Source organism: Lipotes vexillifer, unplaced genomic scaffold, assembly GCF_000442215.2.
Source record: "Lipotes vexillifer unplaced genomic scaffold, Lipotes_vexillifer_v1.1 scaffold394, whole genome shotgun sequence".
NCBI lineage: Eukaryota > Metazoa > Chordata > Mammalia > Artiodactyla > Lipotidae > Lipotes > Lipotes vexillifer.
This window is the reverse complement of record NW_006791731.1, coordinates 4,551,530-4,570,632: the sequence shown is the minus strand read 5'-3', so window position 1 is coordinate 4,570,632 and position 19,103 is coordinate 4,551,530. Positions and strand designations below refer to the sequence as shown.

Below are 19,103 nucleotides of genomic sequence, written 5' to 3'. Positions count from 1 at the left end.
AACAAAAAAAAAAAAAAAAAAAAAAAAAAAAATAGGCCAGTTTCCTTTCCCTGGGGAGGGCCTATGCTGGGGCCCAGCATCTTCCCCAAATCCAGCCAGTGCGGAGGCAGGGACCTCGTTGCCCTCCTCCCAAATAGTCATGGACAAAAGCACCAACTAAGGGAGCCACACACAGCGTCCCAGGCACTTGGCTGTGGGAGTTTCACATGTTTTATCTTCTCCTTCAGTACTCACAACCACCCTATAGAAGTGGGAGCTATTCTGATGCCCGTTTCATAAAAGAAGAAACAGAGGTTCAGAACTGTCCCCTGACCCAGGTCACAAAGTTAATAAAAGACAAAGTGAAAGCCGAGCCCAGGCCTGTCTATCTCCAAGCTCACGCCAGAGGAGGTGGGTGTTCTTTCAACTCCCTGGGTCTCTAACCTCTGTCCCTGCACTGAAGTAGGATTCCTTACAACTCTCTGTTGAGAGGTGGATCTTGCCCCAGCACACTTCCCAGCAAATGGATCTCCGTGGCTGAAAAAAGAAAAATATAACAAAACAAAAAACCCTCCCTCCAGTAAACGGGAAACGACCTTAAAAAAAAAAAAAAAATCACTAATTCTGTGTTTTAATCCCCCATAAGAGGTGGTAGTCCCCATTCTTAGGTTTCTTCTCCTGACGCAAGCAGGTGAAAAGCAAGGAGAGTTGGGAAAAAGGAAAGTATTTTTTGTGTTTTATTTCCTCCTTATTGAATACTAGCCAGGTGAGTTATTGATTTTTTTTTTAACAGAAAAACAGATTAAGGAAATAGAACTAGCATTTTGATCTCCTACTTCTTGCCAGATAATTGGATTTTAAGATTTTTATTGAACATCATATTCGTTTCCAAAGAAAATTTAAGGAATTTTGTAAACAATTTTGAAATTATAAAGGAGTAAAGCATTTAGCGAAAAAAACCCAACAACCCCAAAATACATAGAGTTCATTTTTATAGGCAGGAGAGAGTGAAGACACGCACTGAAGGCTCTGTCAAGCACGAGCCTTTTCAACAGGCCGTGGAGAAGTTTTAAAACACTGACGATCAAGGCAACCTCTTAGGTCCTGTTTTGGGATTCCTCTAATTGCCATCTAAGAGCTAAAAAGTAGGAAGTCTCTTCTTTTTCTCATGGAGTTTATAAAGTTATGAAGTCTCTTCTCTCTCCTGTGGGCTTGCTTATCTTCTTTCATAGATCACTCTAAGTCCAAGTCCTTTACTTGCAAGGTATGTTTTTTTCCTGTTCTGCTCTGTTGTGGATCTTTTATGCATATATATAAATAACAGTACCCTACCTCAACATCCTGTCAACATATCCACTGCTAACTGATCATGCAATCTAAGCCATTGGCATTGGGTTGGCCATCCTGACCTTAAAATGGGATCCAGGTTGTTGAGTCTTGTTTTAGACCCCTGTAGAAAACCATGGGGCTTAAAAAGAAATGATGATGTGGGTTACATGTGTATATCTATTTGTCCAAATGATACAGTTAAGATTTTTTGATGTGTGTAAATTTTATATCAAAGAACTTGAAAAGTATTGAGTAGGGGATAGGAAATGAGTAGAAGGTAGATATGAAGCAGAATAATGATGATTGAAGCTGAGTGACTGGCACATGGGAGTTCATTTCACTAGTCTGTTTACTTCGTATATGTTTGAAATTTTATATAATAAAAAGATGAAATGGTGGTTCTTAAAAAGAAAAAAGAAAAGGTGTCCGTATATGTTTATATGTATAATAAACAGCTCGACAGCTAGATACAGATTTACATATATAAATGACAGATGTAGATTTAGATATATAAATGTTGGATTTCATACGTAGAAAAAAAGACTAAAAAAACATACTAGAACGTTAACAGAGCTTTACTTCTGTGTTGTAAAATTATAAGTAACTCTATTTTCTTCTCTACAACATTACTTTTCTTACTCTTTCTCTTTTTATTACCATCATTATTTGTTATTGTTATGCAATGAGAATGAATTACTGTTATAATTGGGGAAAACCCCTTTAGCTGTGAAAAGGGTTCAGAATAAAAATTGAGACTCATTTTTAGGTTCTATTGTCCAGAGGAAGTCCATTAAAATTATAATAAATAGGATAAGAACAAAGAAAACTTAGAACAAGTAACGACGGGTGCAAGTTTGAAAATAAATTTTACAGCAATGGCATGTGAAAGGACTGGATTTACTGCACAGAAGTACCAAGGTCTTGGGAGAGACGTACTTCTGGGATCCACGGCCAGGCAGTCTCAGAGGACCCTACCCACGGTGTCACAGCCAAGTGACTGATGGCTTTATTCTACTGTGGACAACACACACACACACACACACACACACACACACACACACACACACACACACCCAGCACTTACAGGGGGACCGCGGGCACCCTCCGGTCCTGGCAGACCTGGCTCTCCTGTTTTGCCCTGAGGATAAAGAAGAAAAGAAGAATTTGAGGACAACATTTGCAGGACTTTCCTATTCTCATCTGCCAGAGCTTCACAGCATCACACTTCCACCAGCCAGTCTCTGCCCCCTGCCAACCCTACCCTCTGGTACTGTGGTCCATTTTAGTCCATAGAAATCTGCACTGTGTAGCCCTGCCTATTATGTTCTTGGTTTTCCTGGGACGGCACTGGTTACACAGGTTTCATCTTTGAAACACCCATTCGCAGTGCCCCTTCTTATCCTTGGAAGGGTTCTGGTCTGGATTATGTAGACGCCCAAGTTAGAAACCACTTTATACCTACTCACAGAACCACAGCTAGTAACGACTGCATGGTACAAATGGGGACCTGAGGCTCAAAGAAGTTATGGTTTCATTGAGTTAACAAACAGCAAAGCCAGACTGGACCCCAGCAACACCCGAAAGGAGGCTCTCCTCAGCCGGGCAGCAGTGCCTGCTGACAGGGGGCCTGCAGTTTACTGCTGAAGTCCAGATAAAGTGGTGAGAGGTGAGGGCGGGTTGGGGTGAGCCGGGAAAGTGGGTGAAGGGGCACGTGTGCTTGATGGGGAGATGGGCAGCGTGCTGGCCCCGCCTCCATGGTAACAGGAGGGTCTACTCGCCCAAGTCCCCCTTCATTTTCACAGCTTATAAACCTGGAGGGCCAGAAGGGGTCCATGGCGGGGCACGGGAGAGGGAGAAGGGCATCCGTGGATTCAGAGTGAAAGTTACAGGGGAAGGGAGGATGGGGCACCAAGCTCTGACTTCCGAGTTTGTTTCTTCTTCTGTCCCAGCTCGTCTAAGTCTAGCCGTGTGATCTTGGGGGTCATTACCCTTCCCTGGATCTGTTTCTCAGTTGTAAATTCAGGACAGCCTCCCTGACGTAGGTCTTTGTGATCGAGCCTGGCTCCTGCCCCACAGTCAAGTGCGACGGCCATCACCGGCCCAGGCTGCCAGCAGACAAAGGATAAAACAACCAGACACTGCTGAGGGTTTTCCACGCGCCGGGCACAACGCCAGCACTTCACACAACAACCCATGAGGGAGGCACTTTGGTTCTGCCCCAGGCAAAACTCCAAGGCACAGAGAGCTTAAGTGACCTGCTCAAGGTCACACAGCTGGGGTTCTAATGCAGGCGTTTTGGTTCCAGAGCCTCTGTACTTCACCCTACACTGTAACTAATACTCAAATGCCTCCTATTGAAAATGACAAAACGGGCAACTCTAAAAGCTGCGTATCTACCCATCTATCTGTGTATCTATCCACGCATCCGTCATCTGTCTGTCTACTACTGGTGGGCGTCGGGAGAACCAGGGTCCATCCATGGCCCCGATGTACAGGGACTTAAAGGAATAAGTCAAAGTGGAAATTAACCACCCACTACCAGTAGCCAGTGCCGCTGTTTCCCAGCCACACCCCCTGGCTCCCCGGGAGGGCTTCTGTCACTCTGTTGATCAGCCTCCGCTCAGGCAGAAGGCCGTGCCCAGAACAGCCTTTGGGGCACTTGACTCCGAGGTGTTGAAGGCCCGAGTGCGTGGGAGTTCATGCCCCAACAAGCAACCCCCAGGCAGAAAGGCTGAAGTTGATGAAGAACACCCTAGCCTGCTCCCCGGCAGGGGTGGGACCGGGGAGGCCAGGTGTGCTCCTCTCACATCCTCAGCTGGTCTCCAGGGGAGTGGACCCGCGGTGCCCCCTGGCACGTCTGCCCACTGGCCTGCCAGCAGCTTTCCTTCTTTCCTCGTTCCATCTCCCCAGTCTGCCCGTGCTCCTGGGATCTTCTCCAAATACCCAACCTGCACCCCATCCCGGTCTCCAGGGCTGCTCTCAGGGGACCTCTGGTGCCCCCATTCCTCTGCCAATCTCCTCCCAAGCAGCTCAGAGTGACGAAGGTCAGGATGGCCACACGCTGAGACCCCAGAACGAACTGACAGGTGAGCTCTGGATCACGTGCCGGGCACAGCTGCCGAGCCCCCTCTGCTTCCAACCGAACCGGCCTTGCCTTCCATGCACTGACTTAGCCACTGCTTACCCAGGGCAGACCTGGCCTTCCATCCATCCACACCCAGCGCCTGGCACAGGCCTATCTGGAAAAGGCATTCCACAAACAGACTGAGTGCAGACCAAGGGCCTCGGTTATCCTGTACTGTCAGTGACAGCCTCTCAGGATAGTACACTTTCTGCAAAAAAGCTGATTGCCTGCTCTGCGTTGACTGAGCTCTGGGGTCAGCCTTCAGGGTGCGGGTCCCGGATGCTTCATTTACCGGCGGTGTGACCTCGGCCAGCCTACCTAACCTCTCTGTGCCTTAGTTTCCTCATCTGGGCCAATAATGACACCCACACCCCACAGGGGTTTCCTGGGGCAAATGTAATGAGGTGCTCAGCACCCCCTCGGTGTGCACACGGCAGCTGTCAGCCGCGGTGGCGATACCTGTCCTTCTTTTGCTCCCTTGCCACGTCCTCAGCCCGGCTAATTGCCGCTTGCCCGCCAGGGCTGCGCTGCTGGACGTCAGCCTTCAGCAGCTTAGATGAGCTGTTTACTTTGCTCGCTGCCCTAAGCTCTTACTTTCCCCTCGGCAGTGAGTCCTGGTCTCAGCATCTGGCAAACAGGGAAAAGTGATAAAGAAGGTACTTCTGGCAGGTTGCATAAGACGCAGAGTGAGTCATAATAGTTACGGCCGCACAAATTAAATGGAGCGCAAGCCTTGCTGTGGAGACTGTTATGTAATTCCACTTACTGGTTCTAAAGGCTCTGAGGTTCTAACCTCACCAGGAGTTAAAACTAGAGCAGTTGGAAAAGTAACTTACTAAATTAATTAACAGTTAGAGAAGCCTGATGCATTTAACCAACTTCTCACTACATCTGATTCTCCAGCAACTCCAGCAAGTTGCTACTATTATTCTCATTCTATTTGAATTGAAACTGAAGCCGGGAGATGCTCTTTGACTCAAGCCAGGTGGCGAAGCCCGTAGGGAGTGAAGCCAGCATCCGAAGCCAGTTTCTTCTTCTGGTTATGGTTGTAATTTCGGCATAAAATATTTTAATTTAATTTTATCAATAAGCACTGCACACACGGCTCCAAAAATTAAAAAGATAATAAAATAACATATTACGGACCAAAACTTGACGTCCCATCCCTATGTCCCTTGTGCTCAGAATCACCCGTCCTCACTTCCCTCCACGGATGGAAACTAGTTCTCTTGGTGTTCCTGGAGTCTCCCAGAGCCCCTTTATGTAAATGCCAGAGAAATATACACAGACCCATTTTCATACAAAATAGGGCAGGCTAAACACACTGCTCTGTGCCCTTGCTTTTTTACTCAACAATGTATCTTGGAAAAGTCCCATGTCAGTATCTAGAAAACATCGCCCCGTCTTCTGCACAGCTGCTTGCTATTTATTGGGTGCACGCCATCATTTACTGTCTCCTGCTGGTGGGCGTCGGGAGAACCAGGTCTCTAAGCCCCAGGGGCCACCTGCCATCTTCCCCTCGGTGTTGAGGCTGTGGAAGGGGTTTGTGAAGACAAAACTGCTGCTAGGAAATAAAGCTTCGGCATCATCACTAAGCCCAGATCCACACTCAAGAGGGTCTGACCGTCCTCAGGAAGGACAACTCCGAGGTCAGAGAGGCGGGTCTGAAGAAATCACTGCACACTTCCAGCCAATAGCTGCTGGGGCCACAGAGACAGACGTCCTCAGCAGCACACAGTCCATCTCACTGTGTGGCCCGGCAGCTGATATTAAAGACAAAGGGAAAAAAACCCCCAAAAAACAAACAAACAAACAAAAACAAAACAAAGAATAAAAGAAAGATAAAGGAAAAAAAAAAACCTCTATGCCAATGTCGAAGAAAGGACAAACTCACATCCCCTAGAGATGGCAGGTGAAGCTCAGGCTTTCAGGGTTTTAACAGGCTTTCGGATGTCAGGTTTCTACTTCAGCCAGTGCTCACCTGCCCAGTTCCCTTCCACATCAATAGGATGGAGGCTGCAGGGGCAGTAAAAAAAAAAAAAAAAAAAAAAAAAAAAAAAAAAAGGCAGAAAGGGAGGGACAGGAGCCCCAGGATAGAGTTCACTCCCTGAGACTCAGTTTCCTCAGCTGTAAAATGGGGACAGCGGTGTTTACCTTGCAGGGTTCTCAGGAGAAGTAAATGAAGAAACGCACAACAAATAACTCTCACTGTGCCCGGTTCATAGTAGCTCTGGACACAGAGTAGTTGCTTCTGAGAAATGGCTGATCTGGCGTGTAAATGGTAAGAACCTTCGAGTCCCTTACCGGCTCTCCGGGGGGCCCTGGTTTTCCATCTCTGCCTTCTTTGCCTTCTTCTCCCTGCAAGATAAGCTCAAATTGGTTATTACCTGGATGAAGACGCTAAGAGGGAGGGAAGGAAAGACGCCTTTTTGCCGGGTTACAGCTACAGTCACACGCGACAGGCAGAACTGGCTTCATTTTTCATGGTTTCTCCCCCAGCAGCACGCTTCTGGCTTGGATCTCTGGTTGGCGGTGCCTGGCACCCAGCGCAAAAGCAATAAATTGCATTATTATTGCTACAGATGGAAAGAAGCCCCCACTGGACATTTTCATGAAGTCAAACTTAGGACAACGTGGGCTCATCTCTGGGCCTCCTGGGTTGACCACGGCGAGGAGGCGGCTTCTGATGGAGATGACAAGGACCCGAGGGGCCTGCGGCAGAGCACCTATAGCTCCTGGGACACAAGCAGGCGAGGTGAATGACAGCCAGGGCCATGTCCGGGCTACAGGATGGCCACGAACATGTCACGTTTCTTTCCATGAAATCAAGCTACAAATCGCCCACCTGCTCCCCACCTCCTACTGGCCCACCTCCTGCTCTCAGTAAGACACTGTAAGCCTCACGTTTAATCTAAGAGACCGTTCTTCGTCAGGAATCTCTGCAGATCAGGACAATGATTACAGCATCACACAGACTCAGGTTCCAGTCCTGGGTCACCTGGGCTGGGCGGGTTCCAGGGAAAGAAAGCGACAGGCAGCAAGGCAGAGGGGAACCTGAGTCACACCGGGCAAGGTTCGAATCCCACTTGCATCAACTATGCCTACGATCTTGGGTGAGTCATTGACATTCTCAGCTCGCAGCGGCCCCTCTCCTAAACACAGATGACAAACCTGTCTGGCAGAGTCACGAGGGGGCTCGGAATCAACGCCACCACCTGCAACGTTTAGCAAACCAGGCATCGGTAATCGGCGCCGGCAGTGCAGCTGCTCCCGCTGCGGCCGGGCACACACGAGATCGTGCATTGTTCCTCATCAGTGCCTTTAACGCCAGTGCCCGGACGCTGGCAGGAAGCACTGAGGACAGTAACGTAAGTTTACTGACCATCCGGGCTGCTTGCCGATGCCCCACGTGCACCCGTAACTCGTGAAGACCCTGCTCCCGGCAGACCATGGTAACGCCAGGTAAGCCGGCTTGGCTGACTCAGGGGTCCCGCACTACTGATCCTCTTTTCAATTAAGAGTTTAACTCCAGAAACCGTTTCTCCCATGCACGGAGCAGCGGGCGGAGGGTCAGGAGACCCATGCACAGAAGAGAAAGCCAACGTACCCAGGTGAGACACGCGCAGGAGGGAGAGCAGCCGACCCCAGGGGAGCCCCGGGGCAGACACCTGGCTCCCGGAAGCAGCAGGAGCGCCGCTTCAGGTGACTCAGAAGAGGGCTGAGTGCGGCCTCTACTGAATCATCAGGGAAGGAGGTGTGGCTTCCGAGAGACAGAGACTGCTCTCGCCGACTGCCGGATTGCTGAGCAATCCGTGAACTTCTCAGAGCCTCATTTCTTCACCTTTAATAAATTAAAGGGATGTTCACACTTACACTGCACGGGGAGGAGCTGTAAGGCATATATGAAGGGTTTTTCTTTTCTTTTTTTTTTTTTGCGGTACGCGGGCTTCTCACTGTTGCGGCCTCTCCCGTTGCGGAGCACAGGCTCCGGACGCGCAGGCTCAGCGGCCATGGCTCACGGGCCCAGCCGCTCCGCGGCACGTGGGATCCTCCCGGACCGGGGCACGAACCCGTGTCCCCTGCATCGGCAGGCGGACTCTCAACCACTGCGCCATCAGGGAAGCCCCCAACAGGTATTTATGATTGTAAATCCCAAGTGCTGCAAGGGGTTATGAAGGAAGTGCTCTCAGAGCACAGCTCTGATCCCCACCTAACCCCACTGGGGAGGTACAAGGACATCTCCCTGCAGAAGATGATGTCTAGCCGAGACCTCGGGATGAACAGAGGAGTGGGGTGTGGTGAGGATTATGCATGTTAACACGTGGAAAGCTCTCTGCACTGAGCCCGCCCTGCGGTTAGCACAATGTGCATGAAAGCTATGATGATTCCTATTGCCCGGGCAGAGAGAGCGATGACCTGGAGGAAGGCAAAGTTGTTTAGAGTGGCTGGAGGAAGGGGTGTGGACAAGGCTGGAGTGTCCAGGGACAGGGCTGAGAAAGAGACAGAGGAAAACAGGGTGAGTTCACGAGGTGCCAGGGAGGTCAATGTCTCGGCTTTCCTCTGAGGATAACAGAGAGCAGAAGGGGTTAGCACTGGAGGGAAAGAAGGAAGGAAAGAGGGAAGCTGGCAGAGAGGAGGGCTACTACTAAGAAAATCGCATACTCATATCTCAGGTCATCTCTCCCTTCTCCAGCACCCTAGGACTTTGATCACAAGGGCTTGGCAGAAAATTCAAACTGGAATTTTCTCTCCATAGCTTTATTATTCCTGGAATTAAATCAAGTATTTCCTAGCTGCTATGACACACTAGGCTACGGCGTGGCAGTTTATACCAACCGGGGTTTCACATCCCAGCCTGTCTTTTAAGATCTGTGCGCCCTGGACAGGTTACTTGACCTCCGGGGTTGTGTGGTTGCAGTGACGGTTACTGGTGATGCCCCGGAAACGCCTGCTCGACCAACAGTAGCACTTATCAGACGCTCAAGGAGGAAGGGCTCTAGGAAAACAATTCATGCATCCACATATTTATTTAAGTAATATTTGCCGTGTGCCCACCACGTGTGGGGAACAAAAGCCTGGTCCCCTAGAACCCACAACCCAGAACATAACCCCATGATTACCAGGCACTCTTCTGTTAGGTCCCCAGATCCAGCACCCAGTAGGTGCCTAATCAGTGTGTGCTGAATGAGCAAATCAATTAGTGAATAATGGTGGAGGTGGTTACTAATCAAACCATTACGCAAATAAACATGTGACTACCAGCTGAGACAGGCACTTAGGAAGAAAGGAAAAAGAGACTAAGAGAGCCTATCCTAGCCTGGGGGGCAGAGGAAACTTCTAGGAAGTGATGCCTGGGATGAGCTGGAAAAGATCAAAGGCATCAACTAGTGAAAGAGGTGACAAGAGGGCATTCTGGGTGGACAGAAAGGCATGTGCAAAGGCCCTGTGGCCTAGAGAGGAGAGGGTGCAGAGTGTTCTAGAAACCAAAAGGAAGCCAGTATGGCTGGAACAAAAGGACGCCCCGTGGAGGGCAGGGGTGGGGCTGTGTCCAGGAGAGGTCCCAGCTGCAGGCACACGCCAGACGAGGAGCCACACAAGGATTTATTCTCAATGAAGAAGGCAGCACATGGCCTCTCTGGAGCAGCCTTATTACTAACATACTGGAGAGTCTGACCCTGTTGAGAAGTATATTAAATTGAAAAGTCCGGAACAACATTTATGGAAAGTAATTTTGCAGTATGTATCAAGAACCTTAGATATTATTGTGCTCTGACCAGTAGACTCCACTTTTGGGCACCATCCTATAGAAATAAAATAATAACCTAATGTAAAATAATCTATTGTAGATTTTTAAAAGTTCTAAGACTTACGAGGCAACAGGAGAATAATCACACATATTATGGTACATTTATTGGGTAGAATGTATGTAAAATTTATGAGCACTTAATACCAGTGTGGAAAACAGAAAATGTTTATATTATCACAGTTATCACAGTTATGTATGTATGTGTCTGTTGATTGCTATGTGTGTGGAGAGAGAAAGGGATGAAAATTTTATTTTCATAAGTAAACGACAACAAATACATAAAGGAAGAATGAGACTAAAATTGGCTTTGGCTAGTATTATTTTTCTTCTAATTTTCTATAATGCCGAAAATTTCCCTAGTAAACATGCTTTGTGTCTACACTGGTGCAATATAGTTTTCTTTGCTTATTTTTGTAGTAGAGAAACCAGATTTTTAAAAAAAATGCCACTTACTGGGATTCCGGGTAATCCAGATGGGCCTTGGGGGCCAGGAGGACCTTCTTTCCCCTAAAAGATCCAAGACACGAAACACCATTAAATTTCTGGGATTGGCTTTTCTGGAGGTAAATGATCTCACCCAGAATTGCCTTCGTGGGTTGGAAGGAGTCTTTAGTGAGGAACAATGGGTGCTTCTGCATCTGCCTCGTCCACCTGGCTCCTTTCCAGGTACTGCGCCCTGGACAGAGCACAATCGTGCAGGTTGGTGTGCAGACCGGAGCTCATTTTGGCCTTATTACATAGACTCGGGGAATTAGTGCTTGGAAGGCGTACTGGGAAGACCTGGGTCCAGATGCAACTCTGCACTTGGTCCCCAGACCGCCTCACAGCACAGACCGTAGCACCTGCAGGGCTTCTGCGTACAGCACTCAAGACAAGTAGAGAACTGAGCAGCTGACCAGGGGCACAGGTAACAGATGGTTTTGTTACTGCCACCGTCTTATCCAGAGGTTCCCCAGTTCTTTACCATCAGTGCTTGCTTTTAGTATCCCTTTCCCCCATGAAACAGACCTTGAAAGATTGTGTTTACCAAGGTGCATTAATACTTCCTTTCTCATTTTACTCAGCAAAAATACACATCAGTGTCAACTAGAGTTTCTAAATCAGATGACGTAATCATTTTTATTCTAATGTGCATATTTGTATCATCCTGCAACTCTACCATGAGTATTTTGAAAGTCCCGATAACTTTATAATTTCCTGCTAGTGTTTCTTTTGCAATAAAACACTGATGTCTGGCTTAAACTCTAATCCACATTCCACACAAAATGAAATATTCTTAAAGGTTGTGATGTTATCCCCTTGGAAGAAAAGCAAAAGCAAAAATATTTTGATATTTATTTCAGATTCATAGAGATTTAATTAATATACTGTCATGTAAAGTGTTCAACGAGGGGACCAAAGCACACTTTCTTTAGTAAGTACTAGTTAAACTCTATAAAAACTCCATAACTGACTTTCACTTCCAAATCTGAAGAAAATGAAAGATACCAGTGTCACATCATTAAGATACCGAGGGGCTTCCCTGGTGATGCAGTGGTTAAGAATCTGCCTGCCAATGCAGGGGACACGGGTTCGAGCCCTGGTCCGGGAAGATCCCACATGCCGCGGAACAACTAAGCCCGTGCGCCACAACTCCGAGCCTGTGAGCCACAACTACTGAGCCTGCGCGCCTAGAGCCCATGCTCCACAACAAGAGAAGCCACCACACTGAGAAGCTCACACTCCGCAACCAAGAGTACCCCTGCTCGCCGCAACTAGAGAAAGCCTGCGCGCAGCAACGAAGACCCAACACAGCCAAAAATAAAATGAATAAATAAATTTATTTAAAAAAGAAAGATATTGAGAATTTTTTTTCATAGACCTTCGGGAACTAGTGAAGAATGAACAATGTTTTAGGTTCACTACTGGTTTGTTAAAACCTATTCTCAAAAGTATCTACAGTCTACCTATTCATGTTGGGAGGTTACTCTTAGCTCTTAAAAGATGAAATGCTATGTTTACGCATTTGCATTGATAACAATTTGGCATGACCTGCATCTCTGTAAACTTATGCTGCATGATATCTGAGACTGTCTAGACATACTGCCACTTACACCAATGCAAAATAATAACAGTAAGACAAAAAAAACATTCACCCCCTCCCCATATCACGACACCTACAAACATTAACAAATAAAGTGGTTTTTTTGGTCAACTTGGGCCAAATATTCACCCTAGGTAGGTGTTTTTACATATTGATAACAGAGCTTCCTGGATCCCTTCTTGGACGCTTATTATTGCCAAGACCCCGCTATGAAAGCACCAGTGATCTAGGACAGGAGTCAGCAAGCTCCGGCCCTCTGCCTGTTGCTGCAAATAAAGTCTCATCGGAATGCAGTCTCACCGCTAGTTTACATAATGTCTGTGGCTGATCTCGCCTGACTGTGGCACAGTTGGGGATTTGCAACAGAGACCGTATGGCCCGCAAGACTAAAATATCTACTATTTAGGGTCTTTCTGCTCCAATCAGGTGAGTCGAAGACTCAGTAAGGAGCCAGTATGGTTGTCCCAAGCCTGTTTTCACCACTTGTTGTTTGCTATGGAAATTACACAATTTAACTGCTCATTAGGTTACCCAATGAAATTCAGGTGGAAAAAGAAAGAGAATGATCTTTTTACGCAAATTAAGATGTTGAAAATATTTGATAAAGATGAGACATTCCCTGTCTAAATAGATAGCTGATAGCTGTACCACAAGATAGCCATAAAAGATTTGCAAAAAATCCTAACAAACTAGGATCCTACATTCAAATTGCTTCACGGGTGTTGTTATACACCCAAACCACTTAAAAAAAAAAAAAAATTATTTATTTTTTATTTATTTATTTTTGGCTGCATTGGGTCTTCGTTGCTGCGCACAGGCTTTCCCTAGTTGTGGCGAGCGGGGGCTATTCTTCGTTGTGGTGCGTGGGCTTCTCATTGCGGTGGCTTCTCTTGCTGCGGAGCACGGGCTCTAGGTGCGCGGGCTTCAGTAGTTGCAGGACGTGGGCTCAATAGTTGTGGCTCATGGGCTCTAGAGCACAGGCTCAGTAGTTGTGGCTCACGGGCTCTAGAGCACAGGCTCAGTAGTTGTGGTGCACGGGCTTAGTTGCTCCGCGGCGTGGGGGATCTTCCCGGACCAGGGCTCGAACCCGTATCCCCTGCATTGGCAGGTGGATTCTTAACAGGAAGTCCCTCAGACCACTTTTTAAAAAGGCAACAAATGGTAAATGGGTGGATGTTCTTTCTACAATATAATGACAAGAGACTCTATTCAGGGGAACAGAAATGAAAATGACGGCCTTCATCCCATGTCAAAAAGATTGGCAAATGGGTTATATGTTTTAACTCAAAATGCAACAGAAATGTTTTAGATTTCTCTGTGTGTGTATATATATTTTTAACTATTCCCTATTTAACTTTATTTCTGTTTTTTAACTACCAATACTCATTATCTGTGCTAAGAAAACTTCAGCTGTTTTCTGGTTTGATGTTTATGTGGAAACACCAAGACCGCGGGCAACTACAAGCACAGGTATAACTTGCCAGGACAGAATCAATATCTCATTTAATGTAGCTTAATTCCTAGGATTTACATCTGGGACCCGCATCTTATTCTCCTCAGGCAAATAGTCCATTAGTTTTTATGGGAGAAATCTTTTTCTGTCTGAGAATCAATAAAAAGCTGCCTGCGGTATGGTTCATATTTTATTCATCCTGGGACTTCTCAGTGGGCTGCTTCAAAAGCAGTAGCTAGATGATGATCGTAAAAAGAACCATGTGGCTCTTATTTTTCAATCTCGACATCCATCCTGCCCCTAACCCGACCATTCCACACGGTGGGGCAGCGTGGAGTGACAGAAAGAATGCTGAAATGGGAATTTTCAAACTGACTTAACTCCCGACCTGGATATCAATTTTCTGTATGACCTTGGACGAGTGACATCACTCCCCTGGGCTTTGTCTTCCTCATCTGAGGAGGAAGTGCTCCTGGCACCAGAGTCCAGAGGTGCCAGGGCAGGGTTGACCTGCTTGCTAGCAATAGCCCTACCTGGAACATGACACTGAGATTTCTGTAGAGTGGGGTTTGCACCCAGCTCTGACATTTCCTCACCATGTGACCCTGAACTGGTAGTTTTACTTCTCTCGTGCCCACTTTCCTTATTTATAAAATGGAGACAATGATTCCTATTGATAGGGCAGTCAGATGAGATAAGGGATATCAAGGGACCGTAAATTCCTTTAAGTGGATATGCATGTAGTGACTACGAGCACAGTGCCTGCTAAACTGAGGTTCACCTTTGCCTTACGGTGTTGAAACCAAGAATGGTCCCGGCAGCTTCAAGCAATGAATATAATGCTGGGGTTTGAGACAGAAGTCTTGGATTCCAACTACCCCCACCTGGTGTAGTTTTAGGACCTTGACCTGTGACCATCGGCGGGCGGACTCTCAACCACTGCGCCACCAGGGAAGCCCTCACTCTGCTTTTTGAACAACTGTATAACAGTAGCTACCTCCTGCCTGACATACCACCTGGCTCAAACCACAGGCTCAGGACGGGGTAGCTCCAAGGCTTTCTCCTCCCCTGTGCCTCTTCCAAATAGAAACCACAGCGAAAAGGAATAGAGAGATGGGGCTAAACCTTGAACCAGTTTGAATTGGTCGTAAGCTGAATTCTGGAATCACAGATTGCCAGGTCATTTCATCCAAACCTTTAATTTAGAGGCGAGGTAACCAGGGTTCTAACATAAAGCAATTCCTCCCGTGGTCGACCAGTAGTGAACAGACCTTTGGAACGTGAGCCACAGGAGTTAAGGAGGACCGGGGCAGGGCTGGCAAACACCTGGGGTTCTGGGAAGGTCCAAACACAAACTGAAGGTACATCCTCGCCAATGAGGAACTTACTGGGGATCCTTGGATTCCTGGTGGTCCCGCAGCTCCGGCAATTCCATCTGTTCCCTAAGGGTGGTAAAGCAGAAAGCCAGTTTGCTGTGTATCTGAACAGAGGTCATCAGCACCTCCTCTTTGTGTATGAGGCAATGCACAGACCTTAGATCCTGTGCCCCTTCCCAGCTGTCTGAACTGTAAGTGTTTCAGAGGTGCTTCTGCCTTCCCCATCAGGCTGGGATAGCCTCTGGGGATACAAAGATGTCGGGAGGACAGCAGCTGCATTTCAGGAGAGGCCAAAGCATTCACCAGCCAATTATCCATAAGATGAGAGTAAATGGTCTCACTTCAGAGTTGGACATTTTCAGCTAACATCAGGGAACGTTTCAGGACAGCAGACAAGAAATAAACAATTGGATTTATCTTCCAGAGAGCTAAGGAAGGCAATTGCCTGTATCGACAATACAAGGATGCAGAGATGCACAGATGGATAAAGGGAAGGGGAGTTGTACGCAGGTTAAGTGGTGCAGAGTGAGCCCCAGACAGGCTTCTGCCCTAGGGTTACTGCACATGCTGTCCCTTCCGCCTGCAGTCTAAACCCCCATGTGTCAGAGCTCATAACCTGCCCTTGTCCACACCTTGGCTCAGGTATCAGCTTCTCAGTGAGACATTCTCTGCCTGCCAGACCCCAACTGCAAGTCCCTGCTCCTCAACGCCCCGTTTCTGCTTTTAGTTTTCTCCAGCCTTTGGGTCCATCTGACACCTTAGTGTTTATCACCTTGTTTACTGGGAACTAAAACAGTGCCTTGGAGACAGTAGACACTCAACAGTTCTTGAATAAATGAATGAATTAGGAGCTGGGCTGGCTGGGTGATAAATGTAGAGGTTCTTTAGACGAATCGATGCTTTGCTTCTTACCGGCTCTGATGCTTCAGTTTCCTTATCCACAGAAGGCAGAGGGTGATATTGCCCATGCCATAGGGAGGTGAGCAGTAAATGCGGCAATGTTTACAATGTGCTCAGCACAGAATTGAGGGTACCAGTTAGGAGTGCACCCTCTCAGAGCCAGAGTTCCTGGGTCCATGTCCTGGGTCCCCACTGACTAGCTGTATGGGAAGTTACTTTACCTCTCTGCATCTCAGTTCCTTTGTAAAATGGAGAAAAAGGAAAAAAAAAAAAAGAAAAAGACAGCACTGACTTAACTTGAGTTGTTGAGAGAACTGAGTAAGGGGATACATATAAAGAGTTAGCCAGCCAGCACCAGGTACGTACTCAGAGATCTCCATAAAGGGCTCTCTGTTATCAGCAGTCTGATGACAGTGGTCTTCTTCTGTGCGTGTCTGTTGGCCAACTCAAGACCAGAAGCACTGCAGGTAATAACTAAGCATATGGGATAACAAATAAGCAAGGTCTCACAGTGCTTTATCGACACCTTTCCAGCAGTCTTTATTTAGTCCTTTTGCATACATTTACTGGGTGCCTATGTCATACCAGGTGCTGGCAAAGTTTTAGGGATACAGAAATGGCCACACCATGGTCTTGGACCTCAAGGAAACCTGACACAGTTGTAGAAGGTGTGTCTTATTTTCCGTGTAAGGCAAATCCTGGAGACAAGCTGCAGTCTGATTTGTCTCCACGTCTTTCACCAGGTGAGGACCCCGTAAATGTTCACGAAATAAAAAGATGTTGATAACATTTAGATAAACAGCCTAAGGTTCATGCTCCCCTGCATCTGGGCTGCTGCCGGGGAAACTTACACATCGAACAGAATAATTGCGTTTCTACTCCAAATTTGGGTTATTTTACATAATTTTGCCAAAAGCTTTTGGCATCCTAGACTCTGGAATCTAGCTAAGCTAGCAAGTTGGGGACAGGGTAAGGGTTTTACTGGAGGAAGAATGCTAACAGAACATAACCAGAAAATAAACTGTGAAAGTAAAAGAGCTTTGTCTTCTTGGTATCTATATATAACATCATGAACACTTAAAAAACAATGCATGATTGACCAGGAGGGTTAGCTGCCTGTTCCAGAGTTTCTTCTGCATGACTGGCCCCTAAACTTGAATGGGCAGCTGACTCAGCATCCATTCCCAAAGGCAATTAACAGTCCAAGCCACGGCACAAAGTGGAGGCTCAACAAACACCTGCATGATGCTGAATCAACTCACGAATCAGCTGGAGACAGACAAGCAACCTAGACTAAAGGGAGGTAAGTTTGCCAAGAAGGGCATCAGTCAATGGTAGCACCACAGCTACTGGAAGAGCAAGGAGAACATTTGTTTGGAGGGGGAGGAGGGTCAATGGGAATAAATGGGATCATATTAAAGGCTGTTGCTATAGTTAGAATGATAACAAGTGCCTCAGAATGACAACGAATGAACTGTTGAAAATAGTAATAATACATAGTAATAACTTGCAGTTATTATTATTGTTATCAATGACAGTAAATCCAAGAAAGTCTGGGTTTGCACAGACACTCTGTGCTTCCCTGAGCCTCTCGCCATGGGACAGTTTCCTACAGAAGAGGGAAAGTTGCTTCTATAAGACATTTCTTACTTAAGAGCCTAACCTTGGAATTATCCCAGGCTTCCCCCAACCCGAGCTGGATGAAAAACAGTAAGTGGAGCCTGTGCGCCCCTGCCAACGCCCCCTGTCCCAAGAGCATTCTGACTACACTGTCCCTCAACGTAGCCAAGCCCCTCTGAGCTCACCCCAGACGCCGCCGCGACCTGCACTTTCACTTCACCCCAGACACCTTTCAGGTGTCAGCCCACTCTTTAAAATAAGAGGTCTGTCCATGTGATACCACCTCCAGGGAGTATGGAAGTATATGCACAGATGACAAGGCCAGAAGAGAGGAGATTCAAAATAATTACTTACTGGTGGCCCAGGGTTCCCTGGGGGCCCCATGAAACCTGGAACTCCTGGATGACCCTAGGAAAACACAAGGCAATTATTTTAAATGATTCCCAAAAAGTTGCACTCCGTGCAACTACCGAATTTCAGACAAGCTAGAATCCGTCTTCTAACTCAGATAAAAATTCTGGATATATATATATATATATATATATACACATATATGAACATATTTATATATATATATAAATAGGTGGTTGAGGGAGTATCTAACAATATTTACAAAAACAAATCTATCCTGTAACTGGATTTGCTTCAAAATAATGTGAGGGAAGAAAGATACAGATGAAAACAAGAGTGGCCAAATAGCTGGAAGATATTATGATCAGGTGATAAATACAATGGGGTAATTTTTATTATACGCTCTTATTTTGATGTATGTTTCAAGTATCCATAATAAGAATTTAAAAACAAATAAATACATATACACACAATTTACACCCACAATGGAAATAGCTAGATTAACTGAATTATGGCATCTTTGACAGTATTACAGTTATTTTAAGAAAGAGATTCACGTCCCCATGTGGAGAGGAGTCCGTGTGTATTATAGAATGAGCTAAACCGGTTATGGTGCCAAGTGTATTGCATCATTTATTTAGTACAGCAATGTTATCAAACCAAACAAATCACCACGAAAGAAATGATCTCCCTACCCTCCTCCTTCACCTCCTTCCATAGGAAAACACAAACTGTAACATTCGGTGCAGAGATCACTGCCGTTCACAACTCATAAGAATAATCCCCCCAAATTTTGTCTTTCAAGATACAAGTGGAATTTTCGCTGAGTATGTCATTCAGACCTTCAGCTCTTAGCTCACCGCCTCTGGATTCTTTGCTCACATGCCTCACCCTGTCACTGAATGAAAAGCCCTGTGAGGTTAGGGATTTGCCCACCACTCATCCTGTATCTCAGAGCCTGGTGCGGGGCCTGGCACGGAGCTGGTTTACGATGAGTACCGACCGAGAGACGGATGGACTTCGAAGGAGAGGGGAAGGGCAGGAGGGAGAGAAAACATGAAAAGAGGGGAAAGAGGGACAGC

At 46.7% G+C, this 19,103-nt stretch overlaps 1 protein-coding gene across 1 annotated transcript in view; it reads right to left on the bottom strand.

The window, feature by feature from the left end:
• COL22A1 (collagen type XXII alpha 1 chain) overlaps positions 1 to 19,103 on the bottom strand; it is a 253,822-nt gene that overhangs the window by 26,308 nt on the left and 208,411 nt on the right. Inside the window, exons 47-51 of the mRNA XM_007464595.1 lie at positions 18,025 to 18,078; positions 15,163 to 15,216; positions 10,692 to 10,745; positions 6,737 to 6,790; positions 2,393 to 2,446 (exon numbers count right to left, since the gene is read on the bottom strand). Of these exons, the coding sequence (XP_007464657.1) occupies positions 2,393 to 2,446; positions 6,737 to 6,790; positions 10,692 to 10,745; positions 15,163 to 15,216; positions 18,025 to 18,078 (270 nt within the window). The remainder of the gene's footprint in view (positions 1 to 2,392; positions 2,447 to 6,736; positions 6,791 to 10,691; positions 10,746 to 15,162; positions 15,217 to 18,024; positions 18,079 to 19,103) is intronic.